This window comes from Gopherus evgoodei, chromosome 5 (assembly GCF_007399415.2).
Source record: "Gopherus evgoodei ecotype Sinaloan lineage chromosome 5, rGopEvg1_v1.p, whole genome shotgun sequence".
NCBI lineage: Eukaryota > Metazoa > Chordata > Testudines > Testudinidae > Gopherus > Gopherus evgoodei.
The window spans coordinates 112,577,850-112,597,035 of NC_044326.1; the positions used below are offsets into that span (position 1 = coordinate 112,577,850).

A 19,186-nucleotide genomic window follows, 5' to 3' on the forward strand; every position below is an offset into this window, starting at 1 on the left:
AACGCATGTATCGATTCTTCTTTCTGCATATGGCAGACATTTGGGCAGGTCAATAATTCAGATTTTTTTAAGATAAAGGGAGCAATACCTTAAACCAGCTTTCCCACAATAATTTGATGAGAAGTGATTAAAATATCTTTTGTATTGGTGCAAGAGAAATATCAATTTATTTTATCAATATATAACATTCTTGGAGGCTTTATTTTATTTTTTATTTTTTTTAGGCCAGGACGACTATAGGGCTCTTGCATCACTTTTTTAATTAGGTATCATACTGGGGTTCCGTTTTGCTGGTGAATTATCAGTACTAAGTTTGCTGCTGCTGCTGTGACTACTTGCAGATCATACAAAACACTGTTTTCATACAAAATAGCCACAGTTAAAATCAAGATGACTTTTAACTTAAAAAATAAAATATACAGTCATTTTATTTGTAATATTAAGTTTTAATATTTATGGGAAATAGTAACCAGTGATAGTAGTTTAGGTCTAAGAATGACATGATTTGAAATAATGGGTGCAAGTAAGAAGTTAGTCCTTCCTTTGTTTTCTTCCTTCTCTAGTGGTGATACTAAATGAACTGAACTACTGTACTTATATGTCACACTGATATTGTAGTTTCTCTTGTCCATACAAGTTGATATATATGTATACATTCTAGGGAGTTATTTCTGCATCTAATTAAACTCACTACTACAGGAGAGAAGAGGGAGAAGAAGCAGCCGCCGCCAGGAGCTGGGAGTGATGACTCCAGACCTATGGATGTTTCTCGTCTGGACCTTCGTGTCGGTTGTATCATTACTGCAAAAAATCACCCTGATGCGGATTCTCTATATGTCGAGGAGGTGGATGTTGGAGAAGCAAACCCAAGAACTGTTGTCAGTGGCTTAGTAAAGCATGTGCCTCTAGAACAGGTACAAATGAAATTACTTTTATACAGTATTTGGCTGCGTAATGTATACTGTCTTAGTCCCAAAGAATCCTAGCTAATGCTAATTCTGTTAAAGTGTCTCCTGGTTTATAAGAAACATGTTCTTCAACAGCAGTCTTAATCTTTATTTTGTTTATTAAAAATAATATTTTAACAATGGAAGGGCAGATTTTAAACTAGATGAGAAGCTGTACTTGTGCAGCTGTAAGTACTCTTGCTGTTACAAACTTTCTTGCTTTTAAAAGACGTCCGTCTCATTGAAAATGTTTGAAAGGAAATATTGATATTTCATTCAAGCGGCTAGTTTAGGGGAATAATATAGATGGGCACATAATGCCGTAAGTAAATGATTGAGGATTGATGGATCCCTTCCAATTCTAACTTTTATGAATCTGTGATTATTATTTTTTTAATGTTTTCCATATTTTTCCTTTATTTTTATTCCTTATTTTGTTTAAATTATCATAGCAGTGTTTAAAATGCATATTTATCCTAAATACAAATGTGTTAATGAGATTAAAATTGCTAGTCTCATGAGATAGGTATATCTATGTATATGTCTTATTTTGCTTCCATAAAATAATTTGTGTTTATAAGCAGTTTTATTAGAAAAATACTGACCTTCTTGGTTTTTCAGATATTTTTATACGATCACATAGGCTTTTGGTCATATATTGCTGTTTATTTTAATATTTGGATCTAAAGCTGCGTAATTATCATATGGTTCCTACTAGGGAGGTCCATGATTTAAAATCTGTGTCCAAATCTGAACTTTTTTTTAACCTTGAGGTGTTGTAGAGGGATAGTTTGAATCCCAGCTTCTGGATTTGTCTGTTATAGAGATATTGCTCACCAATTTCCCATCTTCAAAGATTTCCTGAGTATTTGGATCTGAGGTTTTGTCCTGGGCCATCTAAACTATATACCAGACACAATGCCCTTTAAAATAATTAGATCTTTTCCAGAACTCACTTTTTATATTAGAATTGGAAACATCTAGCAAACACTTAAAAAAGGAATATTTTAAAGTTATTTAAAGTAAAAGCAAATTTTATGGTAATGCTCACTTTCAAATAATACTGTTTCTGATGTTGCAGTGATGAACTAATGTGTTTTTTAAAAGTCTACACAGATATTTTCCAAGTTCTTCTGTCATACATGTAACATTCCAAGTTTCATTTAAGTGTAAGCTGCATAAACAACACACATGTACATGTTTAAAAAATGTGTGTTAGGCATCTTGAAGCCCTGAGATGTTAACTCAGGGGTCGGCAACCTTTCAGAAAAGGTGTGCCAAGTCTTCATTTATGCACTCTAATTTAAGGTTTTGCGTGCTAGTAATACATTGTAACCTTTTTAGAAGGTCTCTTTCTGTACGTCTATAATATATAACTAAACTATTGTTGTATGTAAAGTAAATAAGGTTTCCAAATATTTAAGAAGCTTCATTTAAAATTAAATTGAAATGCAGAGCCCCTCAGACCGGTGGCCAGGACCCAGGCAGTGTGAATGCCACCGAAAATCAGTTCACGTGCCAACTTCGGCACGCATGCCATAGGTTGCCTACCCCTGTATTTACTGGAATGTGAGGCACGTAAAACAATCATCTTCTTGTGTGTATCCAGAAAATGTTTAGTTTTGTTAATGTCTTCATGCCCGTTCTTTAAAGTTCCTCTGAATGATCGTCACATGTGGTACAATATAAGGAAATAATATAATGAGAAACATTTGGAAAAGTAGAGACTTAGCCAGTCAGAAAAGGATACTAGTTTGACTTTACTAGAAACATTAATGGAAGAAAACCATCTGGATATTTAAAGTTTACAAGTGCATACATCCTTTTCTAACCTATACCTTTGTACCTAGAAATATTATTCTTGAACTCTTCAGGATATAAATAATATTAAAGCTCTCTGATCAGCCACTGAGAGGGTATATGAAGAAGGTAATTCAAAACCCTTCCCATTTCCATTTTGTTTCAATCTAAATGTGCCTATACACATCCACAACATATTTCCATTTGTTTCTGCACTGCGTCACCTTCAGTGTTAAAGGCTATACTGTCTATCCCAGGATTGTTTTTGTAGTCAGTCAAAACCAAGCATGAATAAAGAGCATAAAACTATTGCAATGTCCCTTTTATTCTATACATCTGTCTATCTCAGTTGTTGTGCAGCATTCAGCACCAGGCTATCTCAGATATTTGCATTTCAAATATTTGAAACAAAATAGAACCACTGACATTTTACATCATCATATATTTTGGGGGATTTACTTTCATAACAGTGGCTTAAAATATACAACTATCACCTGCAAAATGTACTGTATGTACACAGTAAGTATATAATATCAAGAATATATTTAAATTGTCTATTTTCCGTTATTCCTTCTTGTTTTCAGGGATTTGTATCTTAATGCTAAGAAAAATTACTTTTTGTTAAATTTTCTTTTAAATATTCAGAATGTTGCACATATGTAAATTTTACTAAATTCAAAAGGAGTCGTGGTGTTGCTTTAAAAATTTGTTAATATACAAAGATCTCAATCTGAGAACAATTTTTTGTGGGATAGGGCAAATTTGAAGGCGTTTGTTTTGTTTAAAAATGTTCTGCTTCAATTTTAATTCTCTAATGGGGTCTGGTTGCAGTGCTTACTCTCACTATTTACAGGTTTCAGAGTAGCAGCCGTGTTAGTCTGTATCCGCAAAAAGAACAAGAGTACTTGTGGCATCTTGGAGACTAACAAATTTATTTGAGCATAAGTTTTCGTGGGCTACAGCCCACTTCTTCGAATGCATAGAATGGAACATATATTGAGGAGATATATATACCCATACAGAGAGCATGAAAAGGTGGGAATTGTCTTACCAATTTTCAGAGGCCAATTATGTAAGAGAAAAACTTTTGAAGTCATAATCAAGATAGCCCAGTACAGACAGTTTGATTATTTATTACTTAATTAAGAAAAACACCAGTTTGTTTTAAATGAGCAAGTTGCTATGTGCAGTACATATCGCCATTTTCAGTTGCTCAAAAAATTGTCTTTGGTATTTACATCTGTGCCATACATTCCTATTCAGCCCAATCTGCATCCTGAAATTTAAACCACCTAAACATTTTTGTTATAAAATTTTTTTTTTATATACTAACTTTAGTTTGTAGTAGGTTGCTGTTTTGTTTGTTTTTTTTTTTAAAGAAAATTCCTCTGCTAAGAGCACTGTACTAAAGATGGCCTAAAGTTGTGACCCAAAACAACAAAAGCCTGACAAATGACTAAAATATGTATTATCTGATATTTTGGCACATCAAGGCTCAACCTTAGAGGCTTTCCTATTGTACCCTGTTGTGTTTAGGTGCTGGAGGACAGCCTGGAACGTTTCATCCTTAATTGTCTGTTTCCTGGCTTTTATTGACTAATAGCCTAAAAAGGCTTATAGAGTGGTAATTATTTCTAGTGTATTATTAATGTTGTTACCATAGTTACTTGCACACAAGCAATATGCAGTCTACTGTATACATGCATATTACATGTATTAAGCTTTCTCCCTCATAATCCTCTCTTTTCTATAATAAAATAACTTCCAAAACCCTAACTTAATTTCCTTACAATTTTTTTTTTAAAATGAATATCTATTCTTTTTTGTGCAGATGCAGAACCGAATGGTGGTATTACTCTGTAACCTGAAGCCTGCAAAGATGAGGGGAGTGGTATCTCAAGCAATGGTGATGTGTGCCAGCTCACCAGAGAAGGTGGAGATCCTTGCTCCCCCTAGTGGGGCTGTTCCTGGAGAAAGAATCACTTTTGAAGGTTTTCCTGGTAAGCAATAAGTATTATTGGGGAAATGGGGAAAATGCGTAGCCAGGAACTTGCATATCAGTGTCATAGTGGTCTCTCAGTTGGAGCTGATTATACAACAAGTATTATAAATTGCGTTAAATTTCTGATTTAAATTACAGGCATGTGAAGAATTCATGTTTTTATAAGAATACTCTAGTATTCTATGAATACGTAGCATAAAAAAGGATTAAAATATCTAACTGAAAGCCAAAAATTGAGGATTGTGAGAGAAATAATAGCTGTCATACCTAACACATTGTGCATTTTCATCCAGAGCTCTCTTTATGAACGTGGTAATTTTCAATATTTCCATTTTGCGAATGGAGGCATAGACAGACTAAATGACTTGCCCTAGGTCACATAATAAGTCAGCACCAGACTTAGTAATAGAACCAAGGTTTCCTGACTCCCAATTCTGCATCCTTCACCTCATAGATATATGCATAATGTTTTCTGGGAAACATCTATTTCTAAGGTGAATTTTGAAGAAAAGTTTTGAATATTGCATTCTTCAAATAATCTTTGTCTCCAATAAACATGTTGTATTTGGTTATGTTTTTACGTTTTTTTAATGTTTTTTTAATTCTGAAAATGGCAGTTTGCTATGATAAAATCAAACCTGGTCTTGCTAATTTGTATCTTGATGGGGAGAAAGATCCCTCTAGCCCCCAAACAGGTAAAGTGAGTGTAGATTTTGTGAAAGGTGCTGTACTGACAGCCCAGTATGGTATAGTTATTATCTTCTTTTTGCTCACAGATAAACATCACACAGGTAGTGGTATTGAATGTTTCTCCACCTAGGTATCTCATCACAGTTCTGTCAGACCCACCACCTGAAGATGAGGGATATTCAGTTTCCACTTCTTTTCTGGGCCTCTCTGTTGACTCTGTCAACCAAAATGCCAATTTATTGTTTGTGATGGTGGAGCTTATAACCTCCAAGTCAGTGGTTCTCTTTGTGCTGGTGACCCCTTTCACATGGCAAGCCTCTGAGTGCGACCCCCCCTTATAAATTAAAAACACTTTTTAATATATTTCACACCATTATAAATGCTGGAGGCAAAGCGGGGTTTGGGGTGGAGGCTAACAGCTTGCGACCCCCCTGTGATAACCTTGCAAATCCCTACCCCCACTTTGAGAACCCGTGCTCCATGTCATGGGTTCAGCTTAATCCCAGACTGGCAGTGATGAGCTCCACAGTTCATTATCGATTCCCGGAGCCATCCACTGTCAAGCACAAGTTGTCATCTTCTGAAAATGATCGTCCAGATAGATGTGTGTGTATGTGTCAATGTTGTCTGATTCGTTCCTACAATAACTGTTGCTTAAAATTGGGTTGCTGTGTGTTTGTGTTTATCTCACATGCATGTAGCAGCCTTTTTTTAATGTAAGCTATCATGTCTGGCACTTCTCAGCAGTGCCGTACTTGACACACTACTGAAAAGGCAGGACACACTGCTTCTTGAATGCTTATTTCCACAGAATACCTTTTATATACAAACTTCTTAATGTAATCTTCCGGAACAAAAAATATTTTGGATGGCATATCACTAAGGAAGCCAAGTCCCTGCACTAGTGCTTTTCAAATAGATGAAATGCACATTTTGTTAAGACCTAGCTGCTGTACCTTATTGCTGTAATTCAGAATGTATTAAAAATAATATCCTGTTCAAAGAGGAAATAAGTATTGCAGCACTTTTTTGCCTTTTTAGTTTTATACATTTAAAATATACCATTTTATTGCTTAAAATATATCACATGCACTGTAGATTACCTACAATGTGAATTAAAATCCAGAAATCTCCAATAATAAAAATGACTTTTGTCTTCACAGTTTCCTTTACCTTATAGTATTGATCAGCTGCACCTCAAATCTGCTGTTCAAGTGTTTTGTGTTTGAAGGGTGAAGAATTTCTAAAGAAAATGGTTACATGGCAGTCCCAAAATATAAACAGAGCTAGTCATTACAAATATATCGTAATAGATGTGCACACTTACATACCATGAAAAATAGTTCATAATCTTAAACCAAATTAACTCTTCAGTAAATGCCAAAACTGGAAAGAAAACAAAGTTACCATATATTAACTACTTTTTATTTTATCATCAAAATAAGCAGCCAGTGATTTTGTGAAATCAAGGGAATCCCTCAGATGAAACATCTTAAGTCACCTTCTTTTTTTCAGATCTTGGATTCCTCTTGATTTGACATTTTCCCAGTGTGGTGTAGCTGACACTCTGCTGATTCATTGTGTTGGAAAACGTGCTATTTAATTATGTCAATCTATTGAATAGGCAGACTTGAAGAGTGCAAAACACTGAAATTATCTGCCTTCAAAAAAAAAAAAGCTGTTGTGAGAAACACATTGTTGTGAACAGAAAACATATATGTGTTCTTTATTACTCATTGTTTCCAAAAAATGTTCAAACTCCCTTTTATGCTATCAGTTCTAATGGACATGCAGTAGGTAGCACAAGCTGCAGAATAAGCTTTGCTATTATGAAAATCCTAGTGACAGCATCATGAGGATCAGCCTTGACTTGCTCTTTCTCTTAAGCATATTTTATGCTGAGTCCAAACCCAAAAATCAAGTGTTCATGCATATTGATATTCTATTGATATAGTCTCTTTCTGGAAAGCTGTATTATAAATTAAATAGTTCTAAACCTCGGGCCTGCAGCCTGTGATAGAAGGCTTTATATGTTTTACAACAGCTTCCTTCTGATAGGAAGTCATGTGTCTACAAAGATAGTAAGGGTTAGGGAGGCGGAAAGTTGGAAGAACCCTGCCAAACTAGTTGTAAATGGTGCTCCTTCATTGGCCTTACATCCTGCAACAGTTCTTTTGTCCTTCACTATCATCGACATTTGTTTGGTGAAAGAATGATAGATTGAACCAAAATACAAAAGTAACAATTTCTGGGGCACACAAGTATGATTCATGAGACCTTTTTCCCCCCATTCCTAATCCACCCAAATTCTACCCATGTAAATGTTTTCCATCCCCAATGTTAAATTATAGAAATACTGGTTCACATAGTATGAATTAGAATTGTAGCTGGAAATACATTGGTGTTATGGCTGGTAATTTCTTTCACCATGGGCTACCTATCTCTAACTTTAAAGAGATTTTAAAATCATATCCTTCTAAACTTCCCCTCCTACAGATTATCCTTAGTGAGAATGTGATCCTACCGATGTCCTTTGTGAGCTGCATATTAGACTGTTAGCTCTCTCTAAAGAACAGTAAACATTTAACCTGGAATAGTCCCACATTGTGTCTTCTTGCTAAAGCTACTAAAGTAGTGATTTTATTTTTTAAATGAGATGAGTGAAAAGTGTCTCCCTTGGGTTGACTCCTGCATTAGTTGCATTATCTTTATTACCCATTGTTTCCAAAAAAATTTCTAATTCCCTTATGCTTGTGGTAATCCTACTGACAGCTTCGAGGGGTCAGCCTTGACTTTGAGTGGTCAGCTCTTTGTCATGTCATATTTTATGTTGAGTCCAAATTCATAAATCAAAAATAATTTATCAGAACTGACATTTGAAAATGAGGAAAATGATCACAGAGCTATGGAGCTCTGTGACATTGCATCCTGTCTGTTCATTCACACCAAGCCACCTGCCTAATGGGGCACTTCTGTAGCAAAACAGAATTACTTTTAAGGAAACCTTTAATCCATCACTAGATTTCCAAACGTCTTTTCCTAGTGAGAGTCAGTTATGTCCGCCTTTGTTATAAAATTGTTCCCAGGTGTTTGTGCATATTGATATTCCATTGACCATTCTGTTTCACAAAAGCTGTATTATAAATTAAATGTAGTATGAAAGTTGTACTTTAGAACTAAACCTATGGCCTGCAGTCTATGATAGAGCATTTGGTATGCTTTACAACCAATTCCTTCTGATAGGAAGCCAGAGGCATCTGGGGAGCTTTGATAATGCCAAATGAAGATTTTTACAACCATTTTATTTTTTAAAAAATTGACTTCTGGAGATATAGGTTTTAGCTAAAGAATATGGCAACTACTCCCTAAAGCACCAATGAGAAAAAAAAATGTTCAGAAAAACTGGTAGCTGCAAGACAAAGCCAATAACTGTTTTTGAGGATAAGAATGAATGATGTTAACAGCACAGAATAGACGTTCTAGAATAGAACCAATCATTACATATGAAAACATACAAAACAGATAAATAAATATGAGGAAAGGCTAGAGCAAGCCAACTTGATATAAAAGATTCTTTTGCTAGTTGTGAAAGAAACACTTCTACATGACAGCCAGTTTTTGGCAAGAATCAAGTGTATTTATAAATCGCAATAAGGTAATTGCTATAAAGCAGCACACAAGATGGAAGGAATCATGCATTCATACAGTATAAATAAGATAAAATTTTGATAGAAATTATAAATTTTATTTTTAAGCTTTTTTCTATTTTTATTGATTTTAAATTTTCAGTTTTGAAAAATTGTGGTGTAAGTTTTCAGATTTTGTCCATTTAAATTTTCACAGTTGTGAGAGATTGAGGGATCGGGGGGGTGGGGGTCAGACAATTATTTAATGACACCATATGTTAAGATTTAAAAAGTTTAAGCTTTATAGCCATTAAAACACAAATTGTCTACATATCACGTCAACAAAATCTGTGTCCTCAAATCAAATTCAAGTTCTCAAGCAGCATTTTTCTTCCTTTACCTACCTGTAAATTTCAAACATCATCAATGGAAATATTTTTCCTCAGGTTGTGTGTATTGTGAAATTGACATTTACTATTAAAAAGTCTAAGCCTTCCAAGCCTAAGTGTGAATAATATATAGCGTGGAAGATTCGTGTTGTTGTTTAAGAGTAAATAACTTGCAAGACGTCACATAAAATTTAAATGCAGAACAAATGTAATTTAGTACATTTCACTAGGTTCATTTTTAGGGATGAGGAAGTAGGACGGGGAGAGAGTGCTGATTTAATCGCAGTAAAAAAAATACCTGTGAAACAGACACAGACAGGCATGTACATTATCCCTAGCCTTCTGCAGGACAAGTTACTTTTTCACTGATTCTGCCTGCCATGATGGAAGGTTTGTTCTGAATCATTAGGTAAGTCTGATTCAGTGAGGGCAAGTCTGCACTACAAAATTAAGTCGACCTAAGTTATGTCAACATACAGCCACTGCAGTAATTAAATCGCTTTTGCATGTTCACGCTACACTCAGTGATGAGCTCCCAAAATCCTAATAACCGGTTCCCTACCGGGTCCTCGGCAGCACTTCGGCGGTGGGGGTGGGGGGCGCCTTCACTCACTCCAGGTTTTTGGCAGCATTGCGGTGGCGGGTCCTTCACCCGGAGGGAGTGAAGACCCTCTCCCCCCACCGCCTGAGTGCCACCGAAGACCCAGTAGGGAACTGCGCGGTGAGTACAAGCCCCACATGCCTGTGTCTGTCCCTGCCCCTTCCCCGAGTATCCCTCTCAGAACCCGCAACCCATCAACCCCCCCTGCTCCTTGTCCCCTGACCACCCCCTCCCAAGACCCCGCACCCTAACTGCCCCCCAGGACCTCACCCCCTACACAACTCGCCCTGTCCCCTGACTGCTTCAACCCCATCCACCACCACCCAAAAGACCCCCAGAACTCCCACGCCTACCCAACTCCTCCTCCCAGCCCCAGCCCGGCCCCCTTACCATGCTGCTTAAAGCAGCAGGCTCGCTGCGGCTCTGTGAGTGGGGTAGGGGGTGGGGAGCCTCCCCAGCTGGGAGCTCAGGTGGGCTGGACAGGATGGTCACCCGCCGGCCCCTTTAATAACTGGTTCTACACCGGCTTCTAAATTTAACAACCGGTTCTTGCGAACCGGCTCCCGCTCACCACTGATTACACTCCTTGTGTTGTTAGTATGCATCCTCCCCAGGAGCACTTTCTCTGATTTAACTGTCAGTGTGGGACAATGTGGGATGGCTTCTGAAAGGCCACAACAATCGATGTAAGCAGCACAGTGTCTAAACTGAGGCTGCATCAGCCTAACTACATCCACCTAATTGCTTCACCCCTTGCAGAGGTGAAGTTATTAAGTCAGTGTAGTGGGCCAGTGACATAAGTGGGAGCTACGTTTTAGTGTAGATGCTAGAGTTAGGTCAACGTAAGCAGCCTTACATTGACTTAACTCTGTAATGTAGACCAGGCCTGAGAGCCTGACATTACCATACCAGCTTTTCTTCTCCTCATTGTCTTTAGCCACCAAAGTTTTAATCTGCCAGAACTCTGATGACTGGTGAACAGTCTTATCAGAGTAGTTTCTAATGGCCCATTGACTGAGCAGTGGCTAAACAAATTACCAGATGTTGGAGGCTAAATTATTCATACTATCATATATTTGTGCATACAGTTTTGACTGCCTCTTTTGTGCTAAAACAGGGATCAGCAACCTTTGGCCTGCGACCCGCCAGGGTAAGCCCCCTGGTGGACCAGGCCGGTTTGTTTACCTGCCGCATCCACAGGTTCTGCCTATCACGGCTCCCACTAGCTGCAGTTCGCCACTCCAAGCCAATGGGGGCTAAAGGAAGTGGCGCAGGCTGAGGGATGTGCTCTCCACCACTTCCTGCAGCCCCCATTGGCCTGAAACGGTGAACCACAGCCAGTGGGAACCACAATAGGCTGAACCTGTGGACGCAGCAGGTAAACAAACCGGCCCGGCCCGCCAGGGGGTTTACCCTACCAAGCCATGTGCCAAACGTTCCCGATCCCTGTGCTAAAAAATTCAGTCAGGTTCAACAATTACTAGATTTTAATTTCTCAAGCAGTGAAGGGCTGGTCCTTTGAGTCCTCTGGTCCAGTGGCTCTGAACCTTTCCAGACTACTGTACCTATTACAGGAGTCTGATTTGTCTTGCGTACCCAAGTTTCACTTCACTTAAAAACTACTTGCTTACAAAATTTAGCACAATCCTGTGCTAAAACAGGGTTGCTGATCCCTGTTTTAGCACAAAAGAGGCAGTCAAAACTGTATGCGCAAATATATGATAGTATGAATAATTAGCCTCCAACATCTGGTAATTTGTTTAGCCACTGCTCAGTCAATGGGCCATTAGAATACAAAATGTCACAGCACACTGTTATTGAAAAATTGCTTACTTTGTCATGTTTACCATATAATTATAAAATAAATCAGTTGGAATATAAATATTGTACTTACATTTCAGTGCATAGTATATGAACAGTATAAACAAGTCATACATGAAATTTTAGTTTATACTGACTTCGCTAGTGTTTTTTATGTAGCCTTTTATAAAACTAGACAAATATCTAGATGAGTTGATGTACCCCCTGGAAGACCTCTACGTATTCGTAGGAGTACATGTACGTGTGATTTGAGAATCACTACTCTGGTCATTAGAAGATTGCTTACATTGTGTTTGGTTATTCTTATGCAATGTTCCATCTTTGATCATTCTAAATGAGTGCTGGGGATTATTCAGCAGTTGATTGCTTTATCAACATGATAGTTGCTTGTACATGTGTGGCTGTTTGACATCAATTAATTCCTGATGGATTTTACTACTTTTAAGAAGGTTCCCTAACGCAGTGTCATCTTGCATTATTGATAAAATCAGCACTGAATTCTTTGCTGTTTTAAATTCATTGTCTAATGGCAATAATTAGTAGCTGTTCAAAACTGTAATTTACACACAATGTATGTGCTGAACCTAAATTTTAAAGACTGTCTTTATAACCTAAAATGTGGAGGTTGCCAATTGTTAGTCACTCGGATTAAAAAAAAAGATCCAAGCTGATATAACTTATCTCCTTATCTATGTCCAAGCAATTAAGTGGACATAAATTGCAGATTTTCTTGTACTCTTTTTCAAACCTCAACTGTTTTTAAAATGAAATATCTTGATTTTGGAAAGAATTTTTTGTTGAGATATTCAAAAGCTGACTAGGAGGGTTAAATTCAGTTCTCATTAAAATTAATGGGAGATGTGTTTCCTACTTGGCTTTTGTATACCAAAATCTCAAGGTTGGCTTAGTTGCTGCTTTCTTAAAAGCAAAGCTAACCAAGCAGTTCAACAACAGCAGTATCAGGAATATGGAACTCACGTTATTTACTTCAAATTCAGTTTAATTTCCAAGACTAGTAATAATAATTGTAAACACTGATAGATTTTAAGTGAATAATTTAAACCACGAACATTCAGTTTGAGTCACTGAAATTAAAATAGAAAGGACAGCTGGGTCTGATTTTAATTTGAAGACTGAAAGCTTGTGTAGCAGCAGCGGCAGCAACAAAAAAGCAACCCCAAAGCAGACCCAGCTGTCCCAAGTCAAGCAGAGTGTTTAAAAATAAGCCTGATACTGGATATGGTGAAGGGGAGTTTTTTGGGACAGCACTGGGTAACTTTCCATGTTCATTTTAGTTGTCATGAACATTAGCCTTTTCCGATATAACAACGTTTACAACTTACAATTTTTTTTCCCTGCAGAAATTGGAGAATTTCCTCAAATTCTCCCCTTTCTGTATTTTTAGAGAATATCTTGCTAAGGGACATTGGGCTATTCAGTTGCTATTAACAACTGTAATTAAATTTTACTTCACAAAAATGAGAAAGTAGTCTTACACCTTTCATACCCAAAACCATAAGAAATTGCAACTTTGAAAGGGGTCTTTTTCGTATTAAGAACTTCATAAAGTTTACATTCTACTTTAGTGAAATCACCTGCTTGATAAAGGTCATAGCCAATGAATCCACACACATACAGACACACCCTTCTCCTCCACCCTACTTCACACACACAGCCATTTTTAATAGTTACACAATTTGCAGTAAAATCCTCCCTTCTCTGTAATAATACAATAGAAGCTTTAAAAAAAATAGAGTGGAGAAATGCTGCAGCAATCACAAATTTTTCACTTGAGATTTATGGTTAAAATACTAATTTTGGTCTAAAACGGTTCATGTTTCAATTGATGGTTAACCAGTTACAAGAGAAATTCAGATTATTCTAAACCTGCTGCGCAGTATATAGTCTGTATAAACAATTTCCTTTAATCAAAACTTTGGTGTTTGGATGCTTTCCACTTTTTGCTCAGTTACCTCTCCCAGTGATAAGAAACTAACACCATTGTTGTAAGCTCTATCTTCAGTCCTACATTTTTTTCCCCAGTGGTAAATTACTGTATATTTCTGTAAAATTGCTTTGAGATACTGAATCACATTTTCCTTACCTTCTTTGTACCTAGGTGCTGTGATGATGGCAGCATTGTAAAACCCTAAGATAGATTTTAATGCAAATCACTGAGCTGTGGTGAGGTGGAAAGATCTATCTGCCACAATTATAGTGCATGCCAACTGGCTTTTTTTTTGTGGTAGTGTTGCCTAGTGAACAGAACACTCAACTGGCAATCAGAAGCCCTGGATTTTGTTCCTGGCTCTGCCACTTGCTGCTGGGTGATCTTGGGCAAGTTAAATTCATTTTATGTGCCTCAGTTTCCATATCTCTAAATTGGGGATAATGATACAGACTGCTTTCTAAAGAACAGTAGGTGGCATTATTATTTTTATCTTAGGTTTTTAATACTTTGATAGCACTTGTACAGTTTGATACATTTCATTTGGTTCTTTGGCAGATTCAGCATGTTTCACATCCATGAGAAGAGGGTGGGAAAAACATTGTGGCCATAATTTTACTCCATTTTATTTTTAGATATCCTTTCAGAGGATTGTTTGTCTTATGAGAGAAAGGGATGCAAAGCGGCAGGGTACAGGAGAGGCTCTGGTAATGTTTAAAAATGGTGCCTGTACTAATCTAATACAAGCTCACCACAGATCCCAGGAGAGCTCAACTTGGGATTCCAAAGATACTCTTAATAAGATCCAGAAAGTGTTTGTGTAATAAAGTCAGATTTTAGTTTATCTTTGAAAAATTCATTTGCTTGTTGTAATATTTGGGGAAGAGGGGAACAAGGTAGATTTCACCTTCTAAACAGTACAGTTGTTTAGCAGCTATTCTGCTTAATAACTATTGGTATATATCCATTTTGGTATAAAGGAATGACATTTTTTGTGAATTTAGTACAGGATAGTGTTCTAAATTTTTTTTAAAGCATACAATTAGTTCTGCAAGTGTTAAGACATTGATGTAATTAAGCGCTCCATTTGTGAGAAATAATTTCTGATTGGTGCATTGAATCTTGGCACTGTCATAGACCAACCTATTCAACAGAGAAGTTGGCCTGCACTGGAAGCCCATTTAAAAAAAAAAAAAAAAAAGCAGCTATGGAAGTTACAGAGTCAGAGCCAGGCTGAAGTAACTTTTCTTTATAACTATCAACAAGGGTACACGAGCTTAGCATCCAGTCTTCTGAAGTGTCTAAACGAGAAAAATAGGCTGGCAGAGTTGGAATGGCAGGTGTCCACTCATCCATCTGAGGACAATGGCTTGTTTTTTCCCTTCCTTATACATTTTGGGGCCCTCTGTTATTCTCCTCTTGCTTAATGAATGTTCCTCATATAAGCCAGTAAGAACCTTATGGCACATGCAGGATTATTGTGTTTGCCTTTATCTCACCATCACAACTAAGTAGTATGTAGCTGTTATTGGCTAATGTTAAGAATAGACCTGTTGGTTAACCAGTCAGGGAAGAGAACCTCATTGCATTAGGCGACAAAGAGTCCTGTGGCACCTTATAGACTAACAGAAGTATTGGAGCATAAGCTTTGATGGGTGAATACCCAGATACGTCTGACGAAGTGGGTATTCACCCACGAAAGCTTATGCTCCAATGCTTCTGTTAGTCTGTAACAGAGGTTCGCAACCTTTCAGAAGTGGTGTGCCAAGTCTTCATTTATTCACTTAAGATTTTGTGTGGCAGTAATACATTTTAACATTTTTTTAGAAGGTCTCTCTGTAGGTCTATATATAACTAAACTACTGTTGTATGTAAAGTAAACAAGGTTTTCAAAATGTTTAAGAAGCTTCATTTAAAATTAAAATGCTGATCTTACGCCACCAGCCCGCTCAGCCCTCCTGCTGGTCTGGGGTTCCGTTCACCTAGGCCAGCAGCGGGCTGAGCAGGGCCTGCGGCCAGGACCCCAGCTGGCAAGGGTTTGGCAGCCAGAACCCCAAACCGGCAGCGGCGTGAGCAGGGCCTACGGCCAGAACCCCAGACTGGTGGCGAGCTGAGTGGGGCCAGCAGCCAGGACCCCAGAGCAGCAGCGGGCTGAGCGGCTCAGCCTGCTGCCGGTCTGGGGTTCCATCCACTGGCTCCTGCCAGCCAGGGTCCTGGCTGCCGGCCCCACTCTGCCTGCTGCCAGTCTAGGGCCCCAGCCCGGCCCACATAGAGTGGGTACTTACCTTCTTCCTGGTTCTGGCCCATTCTCTCTCTCTCTCTCTCTCTCTCTCTGCACTGAGCTGAGGGTGGGGGTGAAGGAGCAGGCTGGGGGTTAGGATGCAGGGTCTGGCCAGGAGCTAGAATGAGGGAGGGGGCTCAGGGTTGGAGCAGGAGGTTTGGGTGTAGAGCACTTACCTGGGCAGCTCCCATTTGGTGCGAGGCGTGCAAGTGGGAATGTGGGGCGAGGAGGCTGCAGGAGCTCCTGTTTGGTGCTCAAGGTGGGGAGCGGGGATGTGGGGGGTGCAAGAGTCAGGGCATGTGATGTGGGGGAGTTGGGTATGTGTCGAGAGTGCAGGAGTCGGCAGGGTGTGTGTGAGGAGGGTGCAAGAGTCATGGCAGAGGGCTGGGGGCATGCAGGAGTCAGGGCATGGGGTGTCGGGGGCCTGGGTATGTGTGGGGAGTGCAGGAGTCAGGGCAGAGGGCTGGGGCCATGTGAGGGGGGTGCAGGAGTCAGGGCTGAGGTTGTGGGGAAGGTCCAGGGGTCAGGGCTGGGGAGTGGGCTGAGATTGGGGGTGTGCTCCCAGCCTCCTGAACTGAGCAGCTTACAGCAGGGGGCTGGAGGGATATACCCTGATTCCACCCCCTTTTCCCAAGGCCCCATCCTCGCCTCTTCTCCGCCTCCTTCCCAGTCTGAGCAGCAAGGGTACTGGGGCTCCTCTTCTCCCCTCCCTCGCAAGGGCCATCGGTGGCAGGAAGTGAGAGGAGGCAGGGCATGACGCAGCACGTTGGGGAAAGAGGCAGGGGAGGTGGAAGCTTGGCTGCTGGCAGAGCTTGCCCTACAGCAGCAGCCGGCAAGACCAAGCTTGCTTCTGCCCCCTGCCCCTGCCAGAGAGAGCGGTAGGTGGGGGCGGAGAAGAGCGGACGGGGCCAGGCAGGATTTTTTAATGGCACACTGTTGCCTGCCACAGTCCCGGCCGTCAGTCCCGCTTAACCCGCTGCCGGCGTTGGGCGGCGGGCTGAACAGGGCCAGCGGCGGCCGCCGCATGCCATTAAAAATTGGCTCGCATGCCGTCTTTGGCACGCATGCTATAGGTTGCCAACCTCTGGTCTTAAGGTGCCACAGGACTCTTTACTGCTTTTTACAGCTCCAGACTAACACGGCTACCCCTCTGATCACTGCATTAGGACACCTTCCTGACTGAATTTGCTGAAGTCTTTCTCAAGGGCATGATTCCCCGCCTCCCACCCTAAAGGCTTCTTCCTGGGCTGGCAAGGACTGAGTAGAGGGGGTGGAATGAGAACATGAGAATTCTTGTCACTGAAGTATGCTACCACGGAGAGCACAGCTTGTTGATGAGTCGTGTTGGTTCCTAGCACATTAGCTATTGTGCTACCTTTTGGGGATATAATTTTTTCCCCATAAAGTATATATGTGCTGTGAATTTTGAAACATAACATTTGAATTGTATGTGCAATAATTGGGCTGAATTGAGTCTCTTAGCAAGTTGAAATATTGACAGTGAAATGGCATTAATTCCCCTGGAGGCTATCTATTATTGAACTGGGGCCTAACCCAGTGGAAGTGTTTATAATTTCCCTTGTGCTCGTCAGTCTACTAACATGAATCTCATAAAAAGGGTTAAAAACACCCCAAGGCATTGTGGCTAAATGACGGAGTCTTGTTTTACTTTAGGAGATCTGAAATCCATTTGGTCTTTGCAAAGGAAAATAAATGGTACAACGAATTGATTTTTATGCTTTATTTATATCATGAAAGATGATGTTGGCACGCAGCAGTTCATTCAATATAAATTGTCCTTAAACTGGCAACAGAGGAATTTATTCAGGTTAATTTTTTGGTTTCCTTATCATTTTTTAAAATTGTCAGGCAAGAAATGCAAACAGGAGAAATATTTTGGAACAGATATAACATTTATTTTTTTTTGTTCCACTGTTCATCCTTTAGCTTTTTGCAGCATTTCCACAAAAGTAGTTGAAAAAAGCTAGTTAGGTACTTGCATGGCCCCCTTTATCTCACAATCTATAATTATTTATCCTCACAACACCTATGTGGGAGTACTATTTCCCCCTTTTACAGATGAGGAGATGAGACATAAAGATGTGATTTGTCCAAAGACACACAGGAAGTCTGTAGTAGAGAAGTGAATTGAACATAGGTCTCTTAAGTCCCAGGGTAGCACTCTAATTACAGGACCATCTTTCTCTCACCCTCCACAGTTGTAGATTGTCTGGATGCCTTTCACATTTACTCAGCACAAATTTCATATGCCTACACTGTCTAAAACAAATATATAAAACTTCACTGCCCAGTGCTGTAGATGAGCCTAAGCCTGCCTGGACAATGTGTTCCTATGTTCAATATTTACTTTGTGTTTCTGACATATCTCAAAATCATTAAATAAAAACTTTTTTCCCCCATTTTTCCTTTTTAATCCCAAATGCTGACACAATGTTACCTCCTTGTGATAATTTTATATAGCTAGCTATAATACATATTTTTCTCTAAGGACCTACAGTACTGTCAAGTAAGGATCAGAAAGTACCCAACCCAAAAAATACAATTAAGATTTATGATCTCAACAATTTTCACTCTGAGGCTTGATGAAGTGACAATTTTTTGGCAGCCAATATCACTTTGAATAAATTCTCAAAGGAAAATGTTACTACACTCTCTCACATGTATATACTGCCCATACTCTTCCTTTTGTTTATTTTATTTTATTTTATTTTATTTAAACAGGAGAACCTGAGAAGGAACTTAATCCCAAGAAGAAGATGTGGGAGCAGATTCAACCTGACCTTCATACTAATGACCAATGCATTGCTACATACAAAGGAGTTCCATTTGAAGTGAAGGGGAAGGGGGTCTGCAGGGCTCAGACCATGGCCAGCAGTGGAATCAAATAAATAAAACTAATTACTGAGAAACTGTTCAGAAGCTTAAATGGAAAGCAGTGCAAGCATAATAAAGACATGAATATAAACCCCCCAAGGCATGACTGATTCATTTTTCTTTTATCTCTTCTTCTCCAAAAGTATGAATGCGTGACTGACATTTTCAAAATGCACTCATTCACCT

At 39.2% G+C, this 19,186-nt stretch overlaps 1 protein-coding gene across 5 annotated transcripts in view; it reads left to right on the forward strand.

Moving 5' to 3' along the window:
* Window positions 1–19,099, forward strand: part of AIMP1 (aminoacyl tRNA synthetase complex interacting multifunctional protein 1) — a 66,325-nt gene extending 47,226 nt beyond the window's left edge. For all 5 annotated transcript variants that reach the window (XM_030564515.1, XM_030564516.1, XM_030564518.1 and 2 more), the window contains 3 exons: window positions 700–914; window positions 4,579–4,747; window positions 18,848–19,099. In XM_030564515.1, coding sequence (XP_030420375.1) covers window positions 700–914; window positions 4,579–4,747; window positions 18,848–19,014 — 551 coding nt within the window. In that variant the 3' untranslated portion in view covers window positions 19,015–19,099. The remainder of the gene's footprint in view (window positions 1–699; window positions 915–4,578; window positions 4,748–18,847) is intronic.
* Window positions 19,100–19,186: the final 87 nt, after the last annotated feature.